The sequence below is a fragment of the Bolinopsis microptera genome, chromosome 12 (assembly GCF_026151205.1).
Source record: "Bolinopsis microptera isolate Bmic1 chromosome 12, MBARI_Bmic_1.0, whole genome shotgun sequence".
NCBI classification, from domain to species: Eukaryota; Metazoa; Ctenophora; class Tentaculata; order Lobata; family Bolinopsidae; genus Bolinopsis; species Bolinopsis microptera.
In genome coordinates, this window is record NC_087083.1 from 8,195,513 (window position 1) to 8,214,811 (window position 19,299).

General features: G+C 34.9%; 1 protein-coding gene across 1 annotated transcript; it reads right to left on the reverse strand.

Annotated features, from left to right (window-relative positions):
• Positions 1–3: 3 nt before the first annotated feature.
• Positions 4–16,571, reverse strand: LOC134824187 (insulin-degrading enzyme-like). Its single transcript, XM_063835951.1, has 30 exons — positions 16,465–16,571; positions 16,156–16,304; positions 15,939–16,022; positions 15,157–15,259; positions 14,556–14,713; positions 14,302–14,420; positions 14,072–14,162; positions 13,552–13,685; positions 13,071–13,155; positions 12,699–12,795; positions 12,260–12,334; positions 11,272–11,383; positions 10,863–10,962; positions 10,118–10,199; positions 9,482–9,593; positions 9,077–9,204; positions 8,912–8,969; positions 7,973–8,034; positions 7,700–7,804; positions 7,067–7,151; positions 6,873–6,962; positions 6,594–6,667; positions 6,073–6,201; positions 4,346–4,461; positions 3,785–3,859; positions 2,979–3,084; positions 2,697–2,805; positions 2,190–2,259; positions 1,000–1,135; positions 4–558 (listed from the first exon to the last, which is right to left on the reverse strand). The coding sequence occupies exons 1-30, from the start codon at positions 16,538–16,540 to the stop codon at positions 407–409; spliced, it is 3,072 nt and encodes a 1,023-aa protein (XP_063692021.1). The 5' UTR covers positions 16,541–16,571; the 3' UTR covers positions 4–406.
• Positions 16,572–19,299: the final 2,728 nt, after the last annotated feature.

A 19,299-nucleotide genomic window follows, 5' to 3' on the forward strand; every position in this document is an offset into this window, starting at 1 on the left:
CAGTTGTTATTGAACAAAATATAAACAATATAACGGCGCATTTACGCGTTTGTTTATGGCGAAATATTAATTGTATCTTGTGAAAATCAACTATGACAGAAATTGTCAGCTCAATTTCAATACGACTTAAATCTTAGATAGCGAAATATAAAGCGAAATAAATTAATAGCATCGGTACAATTTGTGATAAATATTTTAAAATAATTAAATTAAATAATTAAAATAATTAAATTATTTTGAAATAATCAAATATCAAATATAATCTCTCCATAAAACTGTCCAAAAATTTTACGAAAGAAATAAAATCTTCTGTTTGTCTCACTAACAATAACTTACATCTTGCCATTTGAAAATAAATTTTAAAATATTTATAATCAATAGCTAATTAATGAATTAATGAATAATTTCACCAAACAAACTCGGTATTAACAGGGAACAGATTCTCCTTCAGTTTCTGAATGGACTCCTTGTCTAGGATCTGCTTGTGAGGTACACTAGTGTTTTGATGTGTTGGATACCCGGCTCCGTGCAGTTGTACTATTAGCTGTCTAGCGTCTCCTAAATAATATATATATTTAAATTTAAATTTAATGTATCGAAGTTACATGTGAACTATAACGCCGTTATATTTACAGTGAAATGTGAACTATAATACTGAATACATCTTGACGACATGCCAAGTATTGACCGAAGTAGCGACCAAAGTAGTGAACACTGGAAAGGAAATTAACAAATGTCACCAGATGCTTCTGTCACCTTAATTAGAAAAGGCTTAGTGACTTAGTCATTAAAGTTTATGTAACAAAATAACGTTGATACATTCTCCAAACAATTAACAGGGTTAAAGGGAAAAATGAGAATTGAGACAATTGTCAGGGGGTCAATTGTCAGGGGTCAATTGTCAGGGGGTCAATTGTCAGGGGGTCAATAGTTGACATCAGCGATACCAGGTTTATTAATGGAGAAAAAATAAAATTTGGTTGAAAGTAATAAGAAAACCTATGATGTAATTGTGGTAGAACTCGACGAGATCCTCTTTTCTGATTCCCTTCCCCGCTGTTATTATATACTCCCTCCTGTTGAAGAAGGGCCAGTTGGATTGCGATGTGTCTGAGGAATACTCCGCGAGTCCAACCTGTGGGAGTGTTTTGTGAAGGAGCAGTACTGTGCTTAGTGCTAGCACTATCCGAGAAGGTTTTGTGAAGGAGCAGTACTGTGCTAACACTATCCGAGAAGGTTTTGTGAAGGAGCAGTTTATGGTGATAATCTAGTGAAATGGTAATATCTAGAGCTTCGGCAATACATTGGAAAAACTTATAAAATAAAAAAATTTACGGGAATTGAACTAAAAGATACAACTTACATATATTTCTAAGAGGGAAAGAGAGAAGAAACAGCTTTAAAGATTGGCTCCAGCAATTGCAAAAGCTGTTCAGAAATGAAACATCAAACCTATGAGAAAACACAGCAGTACAAATACAGCTCATTGAAATTTATCAGATAATAACATACAAGGAATACAAGGAATACAAGGAATACAAGGAATACAAGGAATACAAATTTAAAATCTTGAGCTACAATAGTAACTGTTAAGATAATAACAATATCATAAGATTTGAATTTATTATATTAATATAACTTAACTAAAGTGAAAAATAAAGATTTGACATAGAATATTTTGTTTTCAGTCGCCTTGGTAATGCTGTAATGCTTGAGCCAGGTCACTTTGCAGTTTGCACTCGTCGTTGCGCGAAAAGAAACAAAAGCGGGTACAGTGATTTTCAGTGTTCACTGTTCATGTACTGGCCAGAGAGTCAACAAATTTCTTGCGGTTGTTAAAACACGTAGTGGCAAACCTAGCAACGACTCTCGTGAGGTGGACTTGACTTTCGTTTGTGATAAGTTCAATGATTTCACTGTTGTTGCTGATGAATTTGAGGACGTTTGCTCCAGGGATGACATTGTGAACAGGATAAGATGTCGCAGACGGTTTGATTGGATTTGATATGAGTGACTGGATCTTGTCTAGGACTTTTCGCCTCGATGCAGCGTTAAGATCACAATGGTTAAGGAAGTGAACATAAGACTACAGGTACAAAATCAGCCTGATGCTATTTTGTAGCAGAGAAACATTATATGTGCAGAGCAGCAGAGTAACAGAACAAGAATGCAGATTAACAGCAAGAAACCTGAGATTCTGGTCTGGACAGTAAAAGGTTGATGGCTTCCTGTTTGGTAGTTGAGAACCATTCTTCTCCGCTGAAAATACAAACAAGGTTTATTTGTTTGGGTATTTAAAGAATTTGAATAGGTATTTATTAAAGGATTCGGAGGATCACATGTGTTTTAAAGATCGATCTGCAGATGTCACAATGACATAGTTATAAATGATTTTTTTAAATGAACACTTAATGTTCTCGTTATCTTTATAATATGTTTTGTAGACTTGACAGTTGACAATTAAAAAGTACCACTAGGTCAGAACTTAGTCTTATCTACGCCAGATAACCCCCTCGGCCCTCCATATATCCCTGTCCCGCATCAGGGTTCCTCGTTAGAAACATAATACGTACCTCTATTAACAGTTTTTGACTGATTTAAATGTCCTGCGCAGCAGATTGAAGCGTCTTTAAATTGTTTACTATTTGTATCGTAGTGTAAATTTGATTTTAGTTCTTATTCTAATTCTTACGAACCTCGGGTGTTCAGCAGTTCCGTTAGCTACGAGTTCTACCAGGGTGTCTTTATAAGAGTGCATGAACTCCACCACTCGCTTCATCATTACTTCAGGGGTGTAGTGGCTACCTGAACAAGTAATGTTGTAGGCTACAGTTGTGACTACAATTAGACTACAATTGTAGTCAGGTACACGAGTGTTAAGTTAAATGTGGAGGTATCCTGATTCCTGAGGATACTATCCAGCCACACAATTCAAAACCTACTCTTTTTAAAGTTAAATATTATAAAGCTTTTCGTACCCTGTAGTAAAAGATAAAAGTAATCAACACTCAACATCTTGAGTGTCCCCGTGAACACAGTGTACCCGAGCTGCTCTTGTGTCCTCAGTGTCGCGTACGCAGGATCCTGTGATTTGAAGCTTCGTAATTAGCTGATTGGAATAATAAGAGCGGTCGGCGGTACCATAAACATCGTAATTATCCCAATTATGGGCAGGGGTTTGAACTCTTACACAATTTGAAGTGCCAGTTAAATGGAGCGCGCGTAATTGGCGAAGTGGACGGTTTCATTTTAACTTTTCATTGGATAAATGTAGCGCGCGTTACGCAAACGTACGATTTTAGTGGTGCCTGCGATATTGCCACAATTATTACACATTTCATGAGTCAGTTATGCAACTGGCATCAGCTTGATAACGATTAAATTACAGATTTCAAACTTCTCAAATTGTGTGGGGAAAGTTGGGAGAACAAATAAAAATTATTGTGAAATTGTGGCCCAGTGACAAATCCCAAGACAAGGGGAGAAGGAGCAGTGGCGAAACGACCGCCTCTGCTACCCCCGCTATACCCGAATTTCAGGTATTTTTTAAAGCAAAAACGCCCAATTTGTGTATTATCCTGACTAATTTAACGTTCGGTCGACGTGAACAAAATATTTGGGGTCTTTTTTGCTTAAAAAGTGGGCGGTAAAAAGGAGGCCAAAATCCAAATAAAGAACCAATACAAATTTTTGGGGGCGGCAAAAAAAATTGCGGGGGGGGGGGGGCACGCAGGTACGTTACGCCACTGAGAAGAAGGAGGGAGAGAGTTAGAAAAGGTCTAACCTTCATAATTGTAGCTAGTACAGTCAGGAGAATGTTCTTCCTCAAACTAGGGCCACTGACTGTTCTTGCTGTTATCTGATGATTACATACAAACTACAGTACAGTAGAGTACAGTGCAGTAAAGTAGAGTACAGTAGAGTACAGTAGAGTATAGTAGAGTACATTAGAGTAAAGTAGAGTACAGTAAAGTACAGTAGAGTACAGTAGAGTACAGTAGAGTATAGTAGAGTACAGTATAGTAAAGTAGAGTATAGTAGAGTACATTAGAGTAAAGTAGAGTACAGTAGAGTACAGTAGAGTACAGTAGAGTACAGTATACTGTACTATACGCCACAACAATCCGACACAGGATATTAAACTTCTAATTACTCATTAACTGAACACTGTGACAATGTCCGAGAATGTGTGTAAGATTACACTGAGGACATTGTTAGAGCCTAATTAACTATTACCTAATTAACTATTACCTAATTAACTATTACCTAATTAACTATTACCTAATTAACTATTACCTAACTAACTATTACCTAATTAACTATTACCTAATTAAGGGCAACTTACCTGGTTGATGACGAAGATACAGTTATTAGTTTCTGTTGGGTTAAGTACAGGAACCTGCCATATCCACCTACCAGGAGGCAATACAACTACTGTACCGCGATACGAGTAACTAGACTCTGAAATAGTAGTTAGTTAGTTTCTACAATACAACTACTGTACCGCGATACGAGTAACTAGACTCTGAAATAGTAGTTAGTTAGTTTCTACAATACAACTACTGTACCACGATACGAGTAGCTAGACTCTGAAATAGTAGTTAGTTAGTTTCTACAATACAACTACTGTACCACGATACGAGTAGCTAGACTCTGAAATAGTAGTTAGTTAGTTTCTACAATACAACTACTGTACCGCGATACGAGTAACTAGACTCTGAAATAGTAGTTAGTTAGTTTCTACAATACAACTACTGTACCACGATACGAGTAACTAGACTCTGAAATAGTAGTTAGTTAGTTTCTACAATACAACTACTGTACCACGATACGAGTAGCTAGACTCTGAAATAGTAGTTAGTTAGTTTCTACAATACAACTACTGTACCACGATACGAGTAGCTAGACTCTGAAATAGTAGTTAGTTAGTTTCTACAATACAACTACTGTACCGCGATACGAGTAACTAGACTCTGAAATAGTAGTTAGTTAGTTTCTACAATACAACTACTGTACCACGATACGAGTAACTAGACTCTGAAATAGTAGTTAGTTAGTTTCTACAATACAACTACTGTACCGCGATACGAGTAGCTAGACTCTGAAATAGTAGTTAGTTAGTTTCTACAATACAACTACTGTACCACGATACGAGTAACTAGACTCTGAAATAGTAGTTAGTTAGTTTCTACAATACAACTACTGTACCACGATACGAGTAACTAGACTCTGAAATAGTAGTTAGTTAGTTTCTACAATACAACTACTGTACCACGATACGAGTAGCTAGACTCTGAAATAGTAGTTAGTTAGTTTCTACAATACAACTACTGTACCGCGATACGAGTAGCTAGACTCTGAAATAGTAGTTAGTTAGTCGAGATATTGGACAGTAATGGTAGCAGTTGAGCGGCGACCTGATTCTGCTGTCAGCTCGTTTGTAACCGTCATTATCACACACATTATCACACATTATCACACCAAATGCCCCAATTTGGTCAAATAAGAGAGGGCAGGCGATCTACCAGGACCAGACTACCAAAATAACTGATTGAACGGTCAGTGGAGTACTTAAGTTCTCCCGCTGATTGCGTGTGCCGCCCAATGCCGCCACTAGTGCCCCTCAATGCCGCCACTAGTGCCGCTCAATGCCGCCACTAGTGCCCCTCAATGCCGCCACTAGCGCCCCTCAATGTCGCCACTAATGCCGCCACTAGTGCCGCCTAATGCCTCCACTAGTGCCCCTCAATGCCGCCACTAGTGCCCCTCAATGCCGCCACTAGTGCCCCTTAATGTCGCCACTAATGCCGCCACTAGTGCCGCCTTATGCCGCCACTAGTGACGCCCAATGCCGCCACTAGGCTTCAAAATACCGCCCCTGTTTTGAAATCGTTTTCAAAACGTATGCTAAAGCCGTTGCTAGAATCTCTAAAATAATGAAATTTTTTAATGAAGTGGACCAGTCATAAAACAATGATTGCTAATAGTTAAAAATAACTTTCGTTGATTTATTGAACTTATTACTTATAGTAGCTTACTCATAACATGTAGCTTATATAACTTATAACTTACTCATAACATGAGATAAGAACTCATCCCGGATAAACTGAGCGTAGTTCAGCGCCTCCCTAACATCAACATTACCAAACACGAAGCACTTCACTGCTAGCTTCTTTAACAGCTCCCTCCCTCCTTCCAGAACTGCAGAGGTGTTGGAAATATTAATTAATTTTTAATTATTTAAAATCTGTTAAAATAAATACTTATTAATTTGTAGTGGAGTTAAACCAGATTTTACTGAACTGCACAACCAAAAGTTTAAGTTTTTGAACGATTTGTTGATGTAATATCTAACAATGTTTCATACACATTATTCCTAATTAAAGATTTTAGTAAGGTAAATTATTCCTATTTAGAACGGTGAATAAATGAGAAAAAGTTCAGGTAAATTTGTAGAACCAGTCGTGCGTCTTTAGAGAAATCTGGTATAAAAAACCTGAAGTATAGTATAGTATAGTATAGCTGTATACTGGCAGTATAGTTAGTTAGTTAGTTAATTAGTAGTAGTTAACTAGTAAATTTGTAGAACTGACCTTGTTGTTGTTTGAGTTTGAGGATGTGCGAATTAATAAGACTGTTATCATAAGAGTAACTTTGATAAAACAATCTGAAATTATACTATTTTATTATGGGTGCAATCATCGAATTAATGTATCAATAAATAATATTACCTATTCTACATGACGTAATATATTAATGAATCACGTGCAATATTACATTAATTATTTAATTGATTAATTAATTAATTAATTAATTAATTAATTAATTAATTAACTAATTAATTAATTAATTAATTAACAATATTACAGTACCTAGCCAGATAGAACCCTTGTCTGAAGGGCTGATCCTTGTAAATCTTATTAAGCTGATCGTACACCATCTCCTGTACCTGGTACTTGAACCTGAAATAGTTTTACTTTTTATAGATTAATTTTAAACAACTAATTAATTAAGTGATTTATTTATTAATTTTCAGCTAGTTTTTATACATAAATGGGATCTCTACCTCATCTCAGTGATAGCTGGGGGGTCTCTGAGTGCAGAGACCACGAACTTTAGGAATTTGTAGAATGTATCTGTATCAGAGAATCCTGGGAATGTTCAGATAACAACATAGCGGTCTCATTAAGGGGAACTTAAATAGCAGATTATACATACCAGATATGATAATAACATAGAGGATCTCATGATAAAGGGGAACAATAACTTGATATATTCATGATCTATTGTAGAGACTGTATTACACTAGCGAATTAAATAGCGAATAAGTGAAAGACAGACATACAGAAACGACATACCCGACACACAAACTATTTACCACACAATATACCAGACACACAGAAAGACATACCAGACGACATACCAGACACACAGAAAGGACATACCAGACGACATACCAGACACACAGAAAGACATACCAGACAACATACCAGACACACAGAAAGGAAATACCAGACAACATACCAGACACACAGAAAGACATACCAGACAACATACCAGACACACAGAAAGACATACCAGACAACATACCAGACGCACAGAAACGACATACCAGACGACATACCAGACATACAGAAAGGAAATACCAGACAACATACCAGACACACAGAAAGACATACCAGACACACAGACTATTTACCCTCGACCCTGAGTTTGAATCCCTCACTGACAGGAGACAAGCTGTATCTGTATTCTGCAGTGCTGGCAGCGTAGGTAACTGTATCCAGTGATTCACTCACCAGTTCTGCGATTAATAGAAGTAGCTATTTGGGCAGTTAGAAGCACAATGTTTGGTGTTAAAAGCACAATTGCTGTAGTTAAAGGCACAATATTTGCTGTTAAAAGCACAATATTTGCTGTTAAAAGCACAATTTTTGCAGTTAGGAGCAAAACAAGTTCTGAATTAACTAACCTAAATACAGACGGAGTATAGCTACCAGTCGTGGGTCTTTAGAGAAATCTGGTATAAAAAACCTGAAGTGAATTACATGTTATATTGGTTAACAGTTAGTTAATTAGTAGTTAATTAGTGGCAGTATAGTTAGTTAGTTAGTTAGTTAGTTGGTTAGTTAATTAGTAGTAGTTATTCACGATACATAGTTATTGACTGTAGTAAGTTGGTCCGTTAGTTATAACATAAGTTATAATATGTATAAAGTTATAACTATAAATATTACTTTATATAACTAACAGTTTTGTTATCTATAAATTTCTTGAAAAAGTCGCGAAATTATTACCACAATCCACCGAATATTATAAATAATAAGGTGAATTATTCGAACTAGAATATTCATTATTCGCTATGCACCCTCTCAACATCTAAGCAGTATAAATAGCACAAGGCGTGAGGATTGCGTAACAAATTGACATACGGTATTGTCAGACTATGATTATACCATATATGGAATAATGGGACCGCATCGTAAAATAAGCTCACCAGTATTGTAAGCTACTATGAGGTGCAGTAAAATCCTCTATTTAAAATACAATTTTATATTCTGTAGAGTGTACGACGTAGTGGTGCGATATTAAATAAAGTGCGATATTAAATAAAGTGCGATATTAAAACTCAGAGTCTCCTCAAACGAGAAAAAAACAAGTGACAGGGTACTGTGTGTGAAGATATTAAAATAAAGGAACACGATGAGAGACGATTATTTTTCTCAGAGCCGATATTTGAATATAGTTGTTTAGTGTATACAGAAAATAAATTTCTTAGGTAGCAGTTGCTAAAAAGCCTAGACTTTTGCACACTGAATTATAGACCCCTTTCACATTTTTACAACATAATTATCATTAATTATCATTAATTATCATTAAGCTTCAAATGTTTCTATAATTTTCTACACACTTGCAATTGACGTAGGATTTAGGTAGCGACGAGTCCTGTTTCCAATACGCTTTAAAACCTGCAATAAAAACAGTCAGAGAAAAGGTTCATGAAGTACGGAAGTGAAAAAGAGAAGTGAAAGAAGTGAGGAAGAAGTGAAAGTAGAAAATACTGATTTCATCTCACCGTCCTCATCAAGAATAATGGAAGGTTGAGGAAGTTTAGATAAAGGGAGTATTGTGAAGTCAGATGGGATAAACTCGTTTTTATCTGGTATTGAGAGACTCTCAGTCTTGTGATCTTCAGACTGCCAACTGAATGGTTACTATAATTATATATCATATAATTATATTATATTATTATAAATAATTACTAGTGTAACCCGGCCTTCAGCCAGGATTTCACTGCCGCAGTTAAAAAGGGGTAGGAGTATTTACCCGCTGAGTCAAAACCCGTATTAGGCGAGCAATTCTATTCGGAGTGCCCTCACGTATCTAATAGTATTTAACATAATCGCACAATCAGTTCTTTCTCCTGGATAATTAAGTCATTATTAGGCACCCCACGCCCCACACCCCACACCCCACTAACTATTGGATCCAGGAGGATGGAATGCTGGAAGAATGGTATTTAGTTTTGAATGTTGTGTCGTATTGGTCCAGGGAAGGAAACTCACACAACATAGTATCAAAACCTGCTCCACCTGCGATAATTATAGTGATTAAATTAATTATCTAATCAAGTGATATCAGCTACTTTGTTCATTATCTCAATACTAATTTGAATAGTAAAACATTCCAGCGGCCAGGTAGCGCAGTTGGTTAATCATCGGCTTTGTAATCGTGAGGTTGCGAGTTCGAATCCCACTGCCTGCCTAGTCGTGGGGTGAGCGTCGTTGACGCTCTGCTAAGGATCCCGAGTGGTCTATGTAGCCCCACGGTTCACTCAGCCGAATGCTCGAGAAATCGGGTGTGAGGGTTAAATGAGGAGCTGTGCTTGATCAACACAGCGAAGCCTCGGGCGAAGAAAGTGTGGCATAGTGCCTTAACCGTCGCTGGCCTTAGGAACGATCCTTCGGCTTCTTGTAAAGCTCTTCCTTGAAAGTGCTGGTTTACATTGTAATGCAGGTAATGCCGAAGTAAAATAACAAAGGTGGTCGACTCATTCGATGCCCTTGTTGCGTCGCAACGAATCCTCATAATATAAGATAAGATAAGATAAGCGTACCTTGAAGAACATTGAGATTGTTAACATTTAACTTGTTCAGAACTCTGTCAATATCTCCACGCTTGTATTTCGAGTGCACCAACTAGTAACAATGTTAGAATTAAGATGTCATTATTGATTAAGTAGATTTAGGTAATTTTTATTCATTCAAGATGAAAATATAAACTTTTTTCAGGTTAAGAGACTGTATCCTAGTTACCTGGTTGCTAAGATAGTATCTAGGAGACTGTATCCTAGTTACCTGGTTGTTAAGATAGTATCTAGAAGACTGTATCCTAGTTACCTGGTTGTTAAGATAGTATCTAGGAGACTGTATCTTAGTTACCTGTTTGTTAAGATAGTATCTAGGAGACTGTATCCTAGTTACCTGGTTGTTAAGATAGTATCTAGGAGACTGTATCCTAGTTACCTGGTTGTTAAGATAGTATCTAGGAGACTGTATCCTAGTTACCTGGTTGTTAAGATAGTATCTAGGAGACTGTATCCTAGTTACCTGGTTGTTAAGATAGTATCTAGGAGACTGTATCCTAGTTACCTGGTTGTTAAGATAGTATCTAGAAGACTGTATCCTAGTTACCTGGTTGTTAAAATAGTATCTTGGAGACTGTATCTTAGTTACCTGGTTGTTAAGATAGTATCTAGGAGACTGTATCCTAGTTACCTGGTTGTTAAGATAGTATCTAGGAGACGGTATCCTAGTTACCTGGTTGTTAAGATAGTATCTAGGAGACTGTATCCTAGTTACCTGGTTGTTAAGATAGTATCTAGGAGATGAAGCTGATGACATCCACCCCGGCATTGTTTTGAGAAGTGTCTTCAGATCTGACTCGTCGTGGTAGTTGAATCTGCAGTAATTAGTAATTACTTAGTTATTAGTTGAATCTGCAGTAATTAGTAATTACTTAGTTATTAGTCGAATCTGCAGTAATTAGTAATTACTTAGTTATTAGTCGAATCTGCAGTAGTTAGTAATTACTTAGTTATTAGTTGAATCTATCGTAGTATCGTAATTAAATTGATCAGTGATTAATCATTTTGATAATACTTTACATATTTCTATAATCCTGTCCTAGTATAGATATTAAGACAATAGTGATTTAAATTTTTATAATGTTAATAATCAGAAACGTAAGTAAGTAAGTAAGTAAGCCTACCTAATACCCTGAAGGTTAAAGTTGTCCTCCCATATAGATTTGGTGATCTCCCGCTTCATCAGATCTATGTAGTCGAACACTGTTCTAATTATCTTCCTCACATTACAGGAACCTGTTAGGAGGTTTGAGAGTGAGATTTCCTGGACATAAAGTATGTTAGATAAATCATCTTAATCCATTTATGAAATGTGTTTAATTTGAGCTGGATTTTGATAGTCGTGATTCGTAATCTTAAATAATAATCTCAGAATGTGTGTCTGTCTGTCTGTGTGTCTGTCTGTGCGCGTGTAATTTCCGAGCGGCTTAATCAAGAAAACGGTATAATATCATATAATAATATCATATAATAGGCGGGTTTATACTTTTGCATTTTAACTACGATAGTGAAGTCCCGGCCGTAGGCAGGGGTTACACTAGTACCTATCATAATAACGAAATGATACACTTTTTACTGAGAGCATACACAGCCACTCAATGAGTGAGAACAGTTTACTGCCCCTTTAATTATTATAACTTTATTATGATTAAAGTTGGTGCCTTTACAACTAACAACTCTGTTAAATATAATATAATTATAGTTCTAGTTGGGGCCAGTACAACTAATTCTCGGTTAAATATAATATAATTACAGTTCTAGTAACAAAGCATATTGAAGTTCTGAACAAATATATAATATCTGTATAATATACCTTTTGTATAATATACCCCTTCTGTAGGCCCTGTAGTTATTCAACTCTACTCTCCACTGACCACTACGTTACTTTCATAACTTTTATGTGGCAAATAATTAATTACTCGATTAATCAATTGATATATAATACCGTGAAACTAACTCTCCGATAGTTTCATAAAAATTCTAAAGAGCTAATCAGTCCTGCATATGGGACAAATATCTAAAATCTTAAAAAGATGTAAAAGTAAAGCTACAATAAAACTCAAATCAATTAAGCAATTAATTAATTAATTAATTAATTGATTAATTATTTACCAGTAGAAGTGAGATGTATCTGGATTGTAAGACAGCTGAAACTTTCTGGGAATGTCAGAGTGCTAACTGTCAGATCTGAAGATAGAGTTGTGAAATGAGCGTCTAGTTTATTACAATCGAGTTAGTCTAATTAATCATAAATACTAATACAGTATTCTAATGCTCCACCCAATTTCACTGTCACCCAATCAAGATTGTCGTAACAAACTAGTAACAAATGAAGAGTGTGAGGGCACCAATCAAATCAGTGAGAAGAGACCAATGTGTTGTATGGATAAGTGTAAATGTACCAACACCGGCCAGTGAGAGATGGTATTTATGTTACACTTAGCTAGTGTAGTGAGAGAACAGTAAAACTCTGAGGTACCGTTTGGGGGGAGGTTAAAGGCACGGTAAATCAGGATTTGTGGTAAATTGGGTTTATTATGACTAGTATTACCTATAATGTACCCCAAATCGCGTAGGTGACTAGTCACTGTACCCTGACTTTCGTCTCCCAGTATTGTTAAAACTAGCTTGTGGTCCAGCTTCATTTCCTAGAATAAGTTAAAATAAAATTAATTATCGGTTTGAAAATCATTTCACCCAATAGTACAGCAAAAATGGTTATTTAAGTTTGTGCGTTACGATTGAGTTGATTAATATTAAATTGGGGTTCTGACTACATCTCCTGTTTAGTGTTCTTTTGAAGTAAAGGTAAATTTAAAATTCCGTTATGGCAGAAGTTTTATCACTTTATGATTTTGGTAAAATTGAACATATTTTTCTTATTTATTTGTTTTTGCAAGTCTTATTAACAGTATTATCTTACCTCTTCAGATGAAGCTATAGGGAAAAGAAGTTCTAGCTCCTGAGTGAGAGCCCCGTTTTCGTATACCGTGAACTGGTTAATGTACCTGATCAATAATTAATTAGTGGTTAAGTGACCTGATTAGTGGTAATTGGTGGGTAACTTACTGATTAATGGTTATATATAGGTTGGTTATTTGTTACTGCGACCAGTGAAAAATATTTGGCGAATTTTTTGGATCCTTCTATTCGACCAGAAATTATAAAGCTAATTAATAAACGAAACATATGTTTCGAGAATCCCTTCTAGTCCACGGTCCACTAAATGATATCATTAATTAAGATAAGCAACAAACAACAATTAACAAAATAACAAAATAACAAAATAACAAAACAACAAAATAACAAAATAACAAAATAACAAAATAACAAAATAAAGTAATAATCTGAATAAATTAAAATTAAACTAAATTAAAATTGAATTAAATTAAAAAGTAACTAACTTAGTGCCAGTAGGATAAGGGTTACTAAAGAAGGTAGGTTTGGTAATGTTTCTATTAGGTAAAGTTGAAAACTCCTTTCTTGCCATCATCTCTATTTCTTGTAGAGGGAGATTACTCAGAATCACTGCGTTCATCTGAAAGTATTTATTTAGTGGTCACACATTTGGTCACACATTTGGTCACACATTTGGTCACACATTTGGTCACACATTTGGTTACACATTTGGTCACATATTTATTATTTATTCACATTTTATTGAGGTGAATCATGTTAAGTAAATGTGACTATTTTATTACTTTATTAGCCGTCTGGTATCAAATTGTACTCCCCAATAATTTTAACTTAACCCCACAGTATTAGTTCTGATGAAAAACTGCACATCATTTCACCACAGAGCCCTAGTTTACCAATGTAAAGAATTTACTCAGTGTGTAAAGAATTCCAATTTAATATTATGTTTTATTATTGTTGATTAAGCTTTATAACTATTTATTAAGTTGTATCAAGATCTATAACTACCAGGTTAGCAGAGTAGTATTTGTTGTAGAACCACCTTATCTTAGTAACAAAATCAGCGCTGTCAAATATCTCCTTGTTCCCAACGTTAAACCTGGGAAACAAACATTACATGTTTCAGTAATATTATATTATATATTAACTAATATTATATCAACTAATATTATATTAACTAATATTATATTAACTAATATTGTATTATATTAACTAATATTATATTGACTAATATTAACCTGTGAAAGGGGTGGTCAGGGTCAGACATAAGCTTTAGAATACTAAACTTCTTCCATCCAGTTTGAGGAATATCCTTTTCTAATTCGTTCTGTATCGCCTGCTTCTCTCCCTCCAGTACCTGATGAAAATTTATTGACAATTTATCAACACAGTAGCAACACTATCTCGTTTTATGAAATAACCAATCTCGTTGTAACCAATAAAATTTCGATTTAAAAAAATGTATTTTATCGAAATTGCCTTTTTTTCATACCGATGGGTCGAAGAGAGGGCTGCGAAAGGAAGCAGCGAATATCTGAATACTGTGTTTAATTGAGCGTGAGTTAACGTAGAAGTAGTAGTTTGTGTGGGTTTGGGTGGTGAAGGCGTTGTCGTTACCTCCGTGTGTCTGGAGGAAGTTGGCCAACTCGTCTGTAAGCAGTTGGTTAGAAATTAGATGGGCTGTTTTTTAATTGAACACGTGGTTGTAAAAGTTTTAAATCAAATCAAATGAGAATGAAGGATCGTATGTCACATTATGAAATATTAACTCACTAAATCAATTACACATAACGAATATTATAGTATAATAATAGTAATAACATTATGAAATATTAACAATATTATTACAAATAACGAATATTATAGTATAGTAATAGTAATAACATTATGAAATATTAACAATATTATTACAAATAACGAATATTATAGTATAGTAATAGTAATAACATTATGAAATATTAACAATATTATTACAAATAACGAATATTATAGTATAGTAATAGTAATAACATTATGAAATATTAACAATATTATTACAAATAACGAATATTATAGTATAGTAATAGTAATAACATTATGAAATATTAACTCACTAAACCGGGGATACTCCTTAGAACCCATGTACATTGCATGTTCTGTGTAGTGCGCCAGACCAAGATACTGGGGGCCTGCTGACAGATCAGACATAGAACCAACCTGGCCACAATATTGGATTAACTAATATTATATAGATTGATTATTAATTAACTAATTATCATGGCATGCTCTGTGAAGTACGCTAGATCAGGGTACTGTGGACCGATATTATATAATGATATGGGCACATTTTATATTTAGAAAACTTTTAAACAGTTATCAATCCTCATTGGAATCAGAATGAGCTATAATATGTGAATATGTGTACATATATACAAATAATATGTAGATTGTAGATATGTGTATATATTACCCACACTGGATCAGTGTTCAAATAAACTTCGCATTTGTAGAGTGTAAGATGGTACTACAATTCTACAAATGAGTTAGCTATGTTGGTATGTGAGGTATGTGTAGCTTTTAAAGCATCCAAGTTCGAAGAACAATTTTACAAGGATATCATGCACAATATTATGTACAATTCATCAATGTTCAATTGATCCAATAAAGTTCTTTTTAACTAATAGCAAACATTGTTTCTAGACTGGTTCAGCCCGATAAACATGAGGTCCCTCGACTTTTACTCGTCATTTAAAGGTACAAATAACAATTACATGAGAACTTATAATGAGATACCATCATGCTGCAAAACGGTTGATAAATCACTTACCACAGAGATCAGCCATGCAATCAAACTTTATTCAATCTGTTCTATAAATACCAACTGTTCTTTACCAACCTGAAGGTCGAGGCCGATTCCAGAGAGAAGAGATTCCTTGTCCTCAATTAAAAGAATGTGCATTCCATTATGAAGTTTTATTGCCTGGGAATATATATAAGGGATTCAATTGTTTAAAATTATATTTACAATTTAACAACTAATTATGTTTAATCGCACTGACCAATAATCAATATAGCTCTACTCCCCAAGTTTCATGCACCATTACAATATTTACCTTGTACAGCTTGTGGTCATAAAGGGGCTTGGCGACAATATTATTGGAGTGAATTTCCTTCACTTTCCAAGCAGCAAAACCTGCTCCAATACCCAAGGCAATAAGGACAATGCCATAAAAACATCTCCAGTACGATCTGCTCTTCCCTCCTGAGAATTCAAGTGAGTATATATATGTACCAATTAGCTTGATTTCAAGAAAACAACAATTTCAAGGTTACCAGCCACCTTATCAAAAATGGTGGGTTACATGTTATTCTTCTGATTAAAAGAAAATCAGCTATTTTAGGTTGCGCCAAGGGTTACTCACTGTGTTTGGGGTAAACAGTTTCACCATCAAGCTCATCTTTGTTGGCTTGAGGCACGGGAGTATAGCCACCTTTCATTACAGGCTACTAATTTACACACTGTCACATCTTAAATGCCATATTGTGAGATGGAAAATGAAAAATAAAAGGATACAAACAAACTGATTGTTTTATTGAATCCATAAAAAGGAAATCTGAAATAATAAAATAAGTTTTTCAGTAGGTTTCCATTCTCATCATGTAAGGACATAACGGTCTGTATTGGAATGATTTTCAGCAGGAAAATATCTTTCATTGGTGGATAGAATGGCATAACTCAAATTATGTTTTGAGAGACATTTTATCAATATAAAAATCAATATACAATAGTAATGATACAAACATCATCATAAAAATTTATGAATAAAGGTAAAATGATGGGAAATTAAAAGTAGTTAAATATTCTTTCCACTACAACATAAGCACCTAAAAATAGCTAATCAAATAAAGATTTTAATAAAACAAATCATTATGCTTTTCTTTATTATTAACATAATGGGTTCCCTCAATTCTTCCTTACACCTTAGTATAACTAGCAGGAACCCGTACAATATAACCCTAAACGGTGTCAGACTAAAATAATTATTACCTATTTATTTGGGTTTTTGACACCACTTGGGGGTCCAAATTTTGGGCTCTAAAATCACTAATTCATGGCCAATTTTTTATTTTTTCATGCTGAATTGGAGGCCATTAAAGCATTTGATCCAGTCAAAAAAGTTTCAGTTGTATATCTTTTACGGTTTTTGCGGAAAGTCGCGTTAAAGTTGATGCCGTGGTGTCAGTAAAATGGTACGGATATATATCGTCTCGCTTTATATATAGTAAGATAATTCCCAAAATAACATTTGGACCAGAACTGCTTATTCCAAACAGACACACCCCATAATCTACCAAGTCAAATATACCCTTCAATAAGATCACTACGAAGACGCCACTCTGCCAGCATTGTTAAATTGAACCACACCTGGATTCCGAAATTGAACACAATACTCTAAACGTTGTCTTATCAATGCTTTCTAAATAGCTATCATCACAGATTTCTCCCTTATAAATAAATTTCTAACAATCCAACATATTATCATCTTTTAGCTTTAATCATTGAATTAAGATTAATTCTGTTCATTCCAAAGCAAGGAACTGAGTCTGAATGCATTACTGTACATTCAATACGATTGGGGTTGTTCAATAATACATAATCAGCCGAGAGGAAGGGGGTTTCCAAATGATTATGCCAATGCAATTTTTACACAATAGTTATGTGTAAAACTAATTAAGGAAGGAGTTACAATTTTTCAAAAGGTGATTACGTAATCAGTAATATGTGAACGACCCCTCAATATTATATAAGTATATTAATTGCCATATACTTTCCCACATTTTAAGTCAAATAATGTTTCTTGCAACCACACTCCACAGTAAATCTTCAATAGTACTTAGTAGATCATAGCAAGATGCACCACTGGGCCTCGCCGAACTGCGAAGAATTGGCATTATGAATTAATATTGATCCCCACTGACCAGTGACCATAATAAAATTAAAAAGGGACTTACTATATTATATATAATTAGATAGTAGCCTGGGGACCCCGGGCTATTATTTTTTATGTTTACAATTTTTTTAAATCATAGAGAATTAGGCAGTAAATAAATCAAATGGAATGACAGGCTGAGCGCTGTTTTGGTTATAAAGTTGAATGTTGCATTGGGATCTTACTAGATTCGCTCGCTCAAAAATTTCAAGTGACTTTGGGTTTTTAATGTTTGTTGCAGCCGTACAAAACGGTTTTACATAAACCCGTATCCCAACCTAACCATAATCATAACCCCTAAGCTATCCATAACCCTTACCACGAGCCAACCCTAACCCGAGACCCGAGCCCTAAACACTCGCGCGTCGAATTCATGTTTACTGAGCCTGTCACGTGACCAAACGGTTTTTTGGCCCATAACTCTCCAGAATAGCTTTTTACCTTTGGAGGACGTCGCCGCTTCGGTCGCAGAGCAACGATCTCGATGGGGTTGACATCGTCAACCAATTTTACCCTACTCATGGAGGGTGATTCGGAATCAGCGTCCAAAAAAGACACCGATTCAGATCAATATCACACCCAAAGTAAAAGGGCCTTTTCACAAGAATTCTTTTAAAATTTGGGCGAGCGATTTAGTAGGAGCGGTTGCATTGTCGCATTGACGGCATATTAAAAAAATTTAAACGCAGCTGCATGTGCACGCTGCAAGAAATTAAAAATTACAACAAATTTAAATAAGTTGCTATTTAAGATTTATTTAAATAAAACCCCAAAAAAGTGGTTTAATTTTGGTACTTTGGTGTTATATTTTGGACAATTTTTTATTTATTTTCTAATAATGACTTATATTGTTAGCAGCACATATTATTAAATTTAATATAATTATATAATTCTTACCAAAAAATTTTTTTTTTTAAAATTATATGCGCGCCGCGCATATTTTCCGGACAATTTACACCGAAGTATCAAAATCAAGCGCTATTTCCACAAAAATACCTTACAAGTTATTAAGTGTTGTTGTTGCACATTCGGAACTCCTTTTTTCCTCCATTTGAATTATCATTTCGTCACGTGTAATTAAATTGTTAACTATATTGTTATGTTTTCCTCATTGAGTGAAATTACTCATTTATACTTGATTTCATTCCCATGGTTTTTATTACATACTTAATCCTAAAGGGTAGACTCTACCATATAATAAGATGTTGAATGAAATCCTTTTCATCATATTCAACCAGTAAAGATTGAACTGTTCATCCTCAGATG

What these genes read in the sequence shown, in the direction of transcription:
- LOC134824187 (XM_063835951.1), bottom strand. Translation starts at nt 16,540, where the DNA reads ATGAAAGGTGGCTATACTCCCGTGCCTCAAGCCAACAAAGATGAGCTT. An exon ending in CCTGACCACCCCTTTCACAG is followed by an intron (nt 14,163 to 14,301) that starts GTTAATATTAGT and finishes TTTGTTTCCCAG; the next exon opens with GTTTAACGTTGGGAACAAGG. An exon ending in CTATAGCTTCATCTGAAGAG is followed by an intron (nt 12,796 to 13,070) that starts GTAAGATAATAC and finishes AACTTATTCTAG; the next exon opens with GAAATGAAGCTGGACCACAA.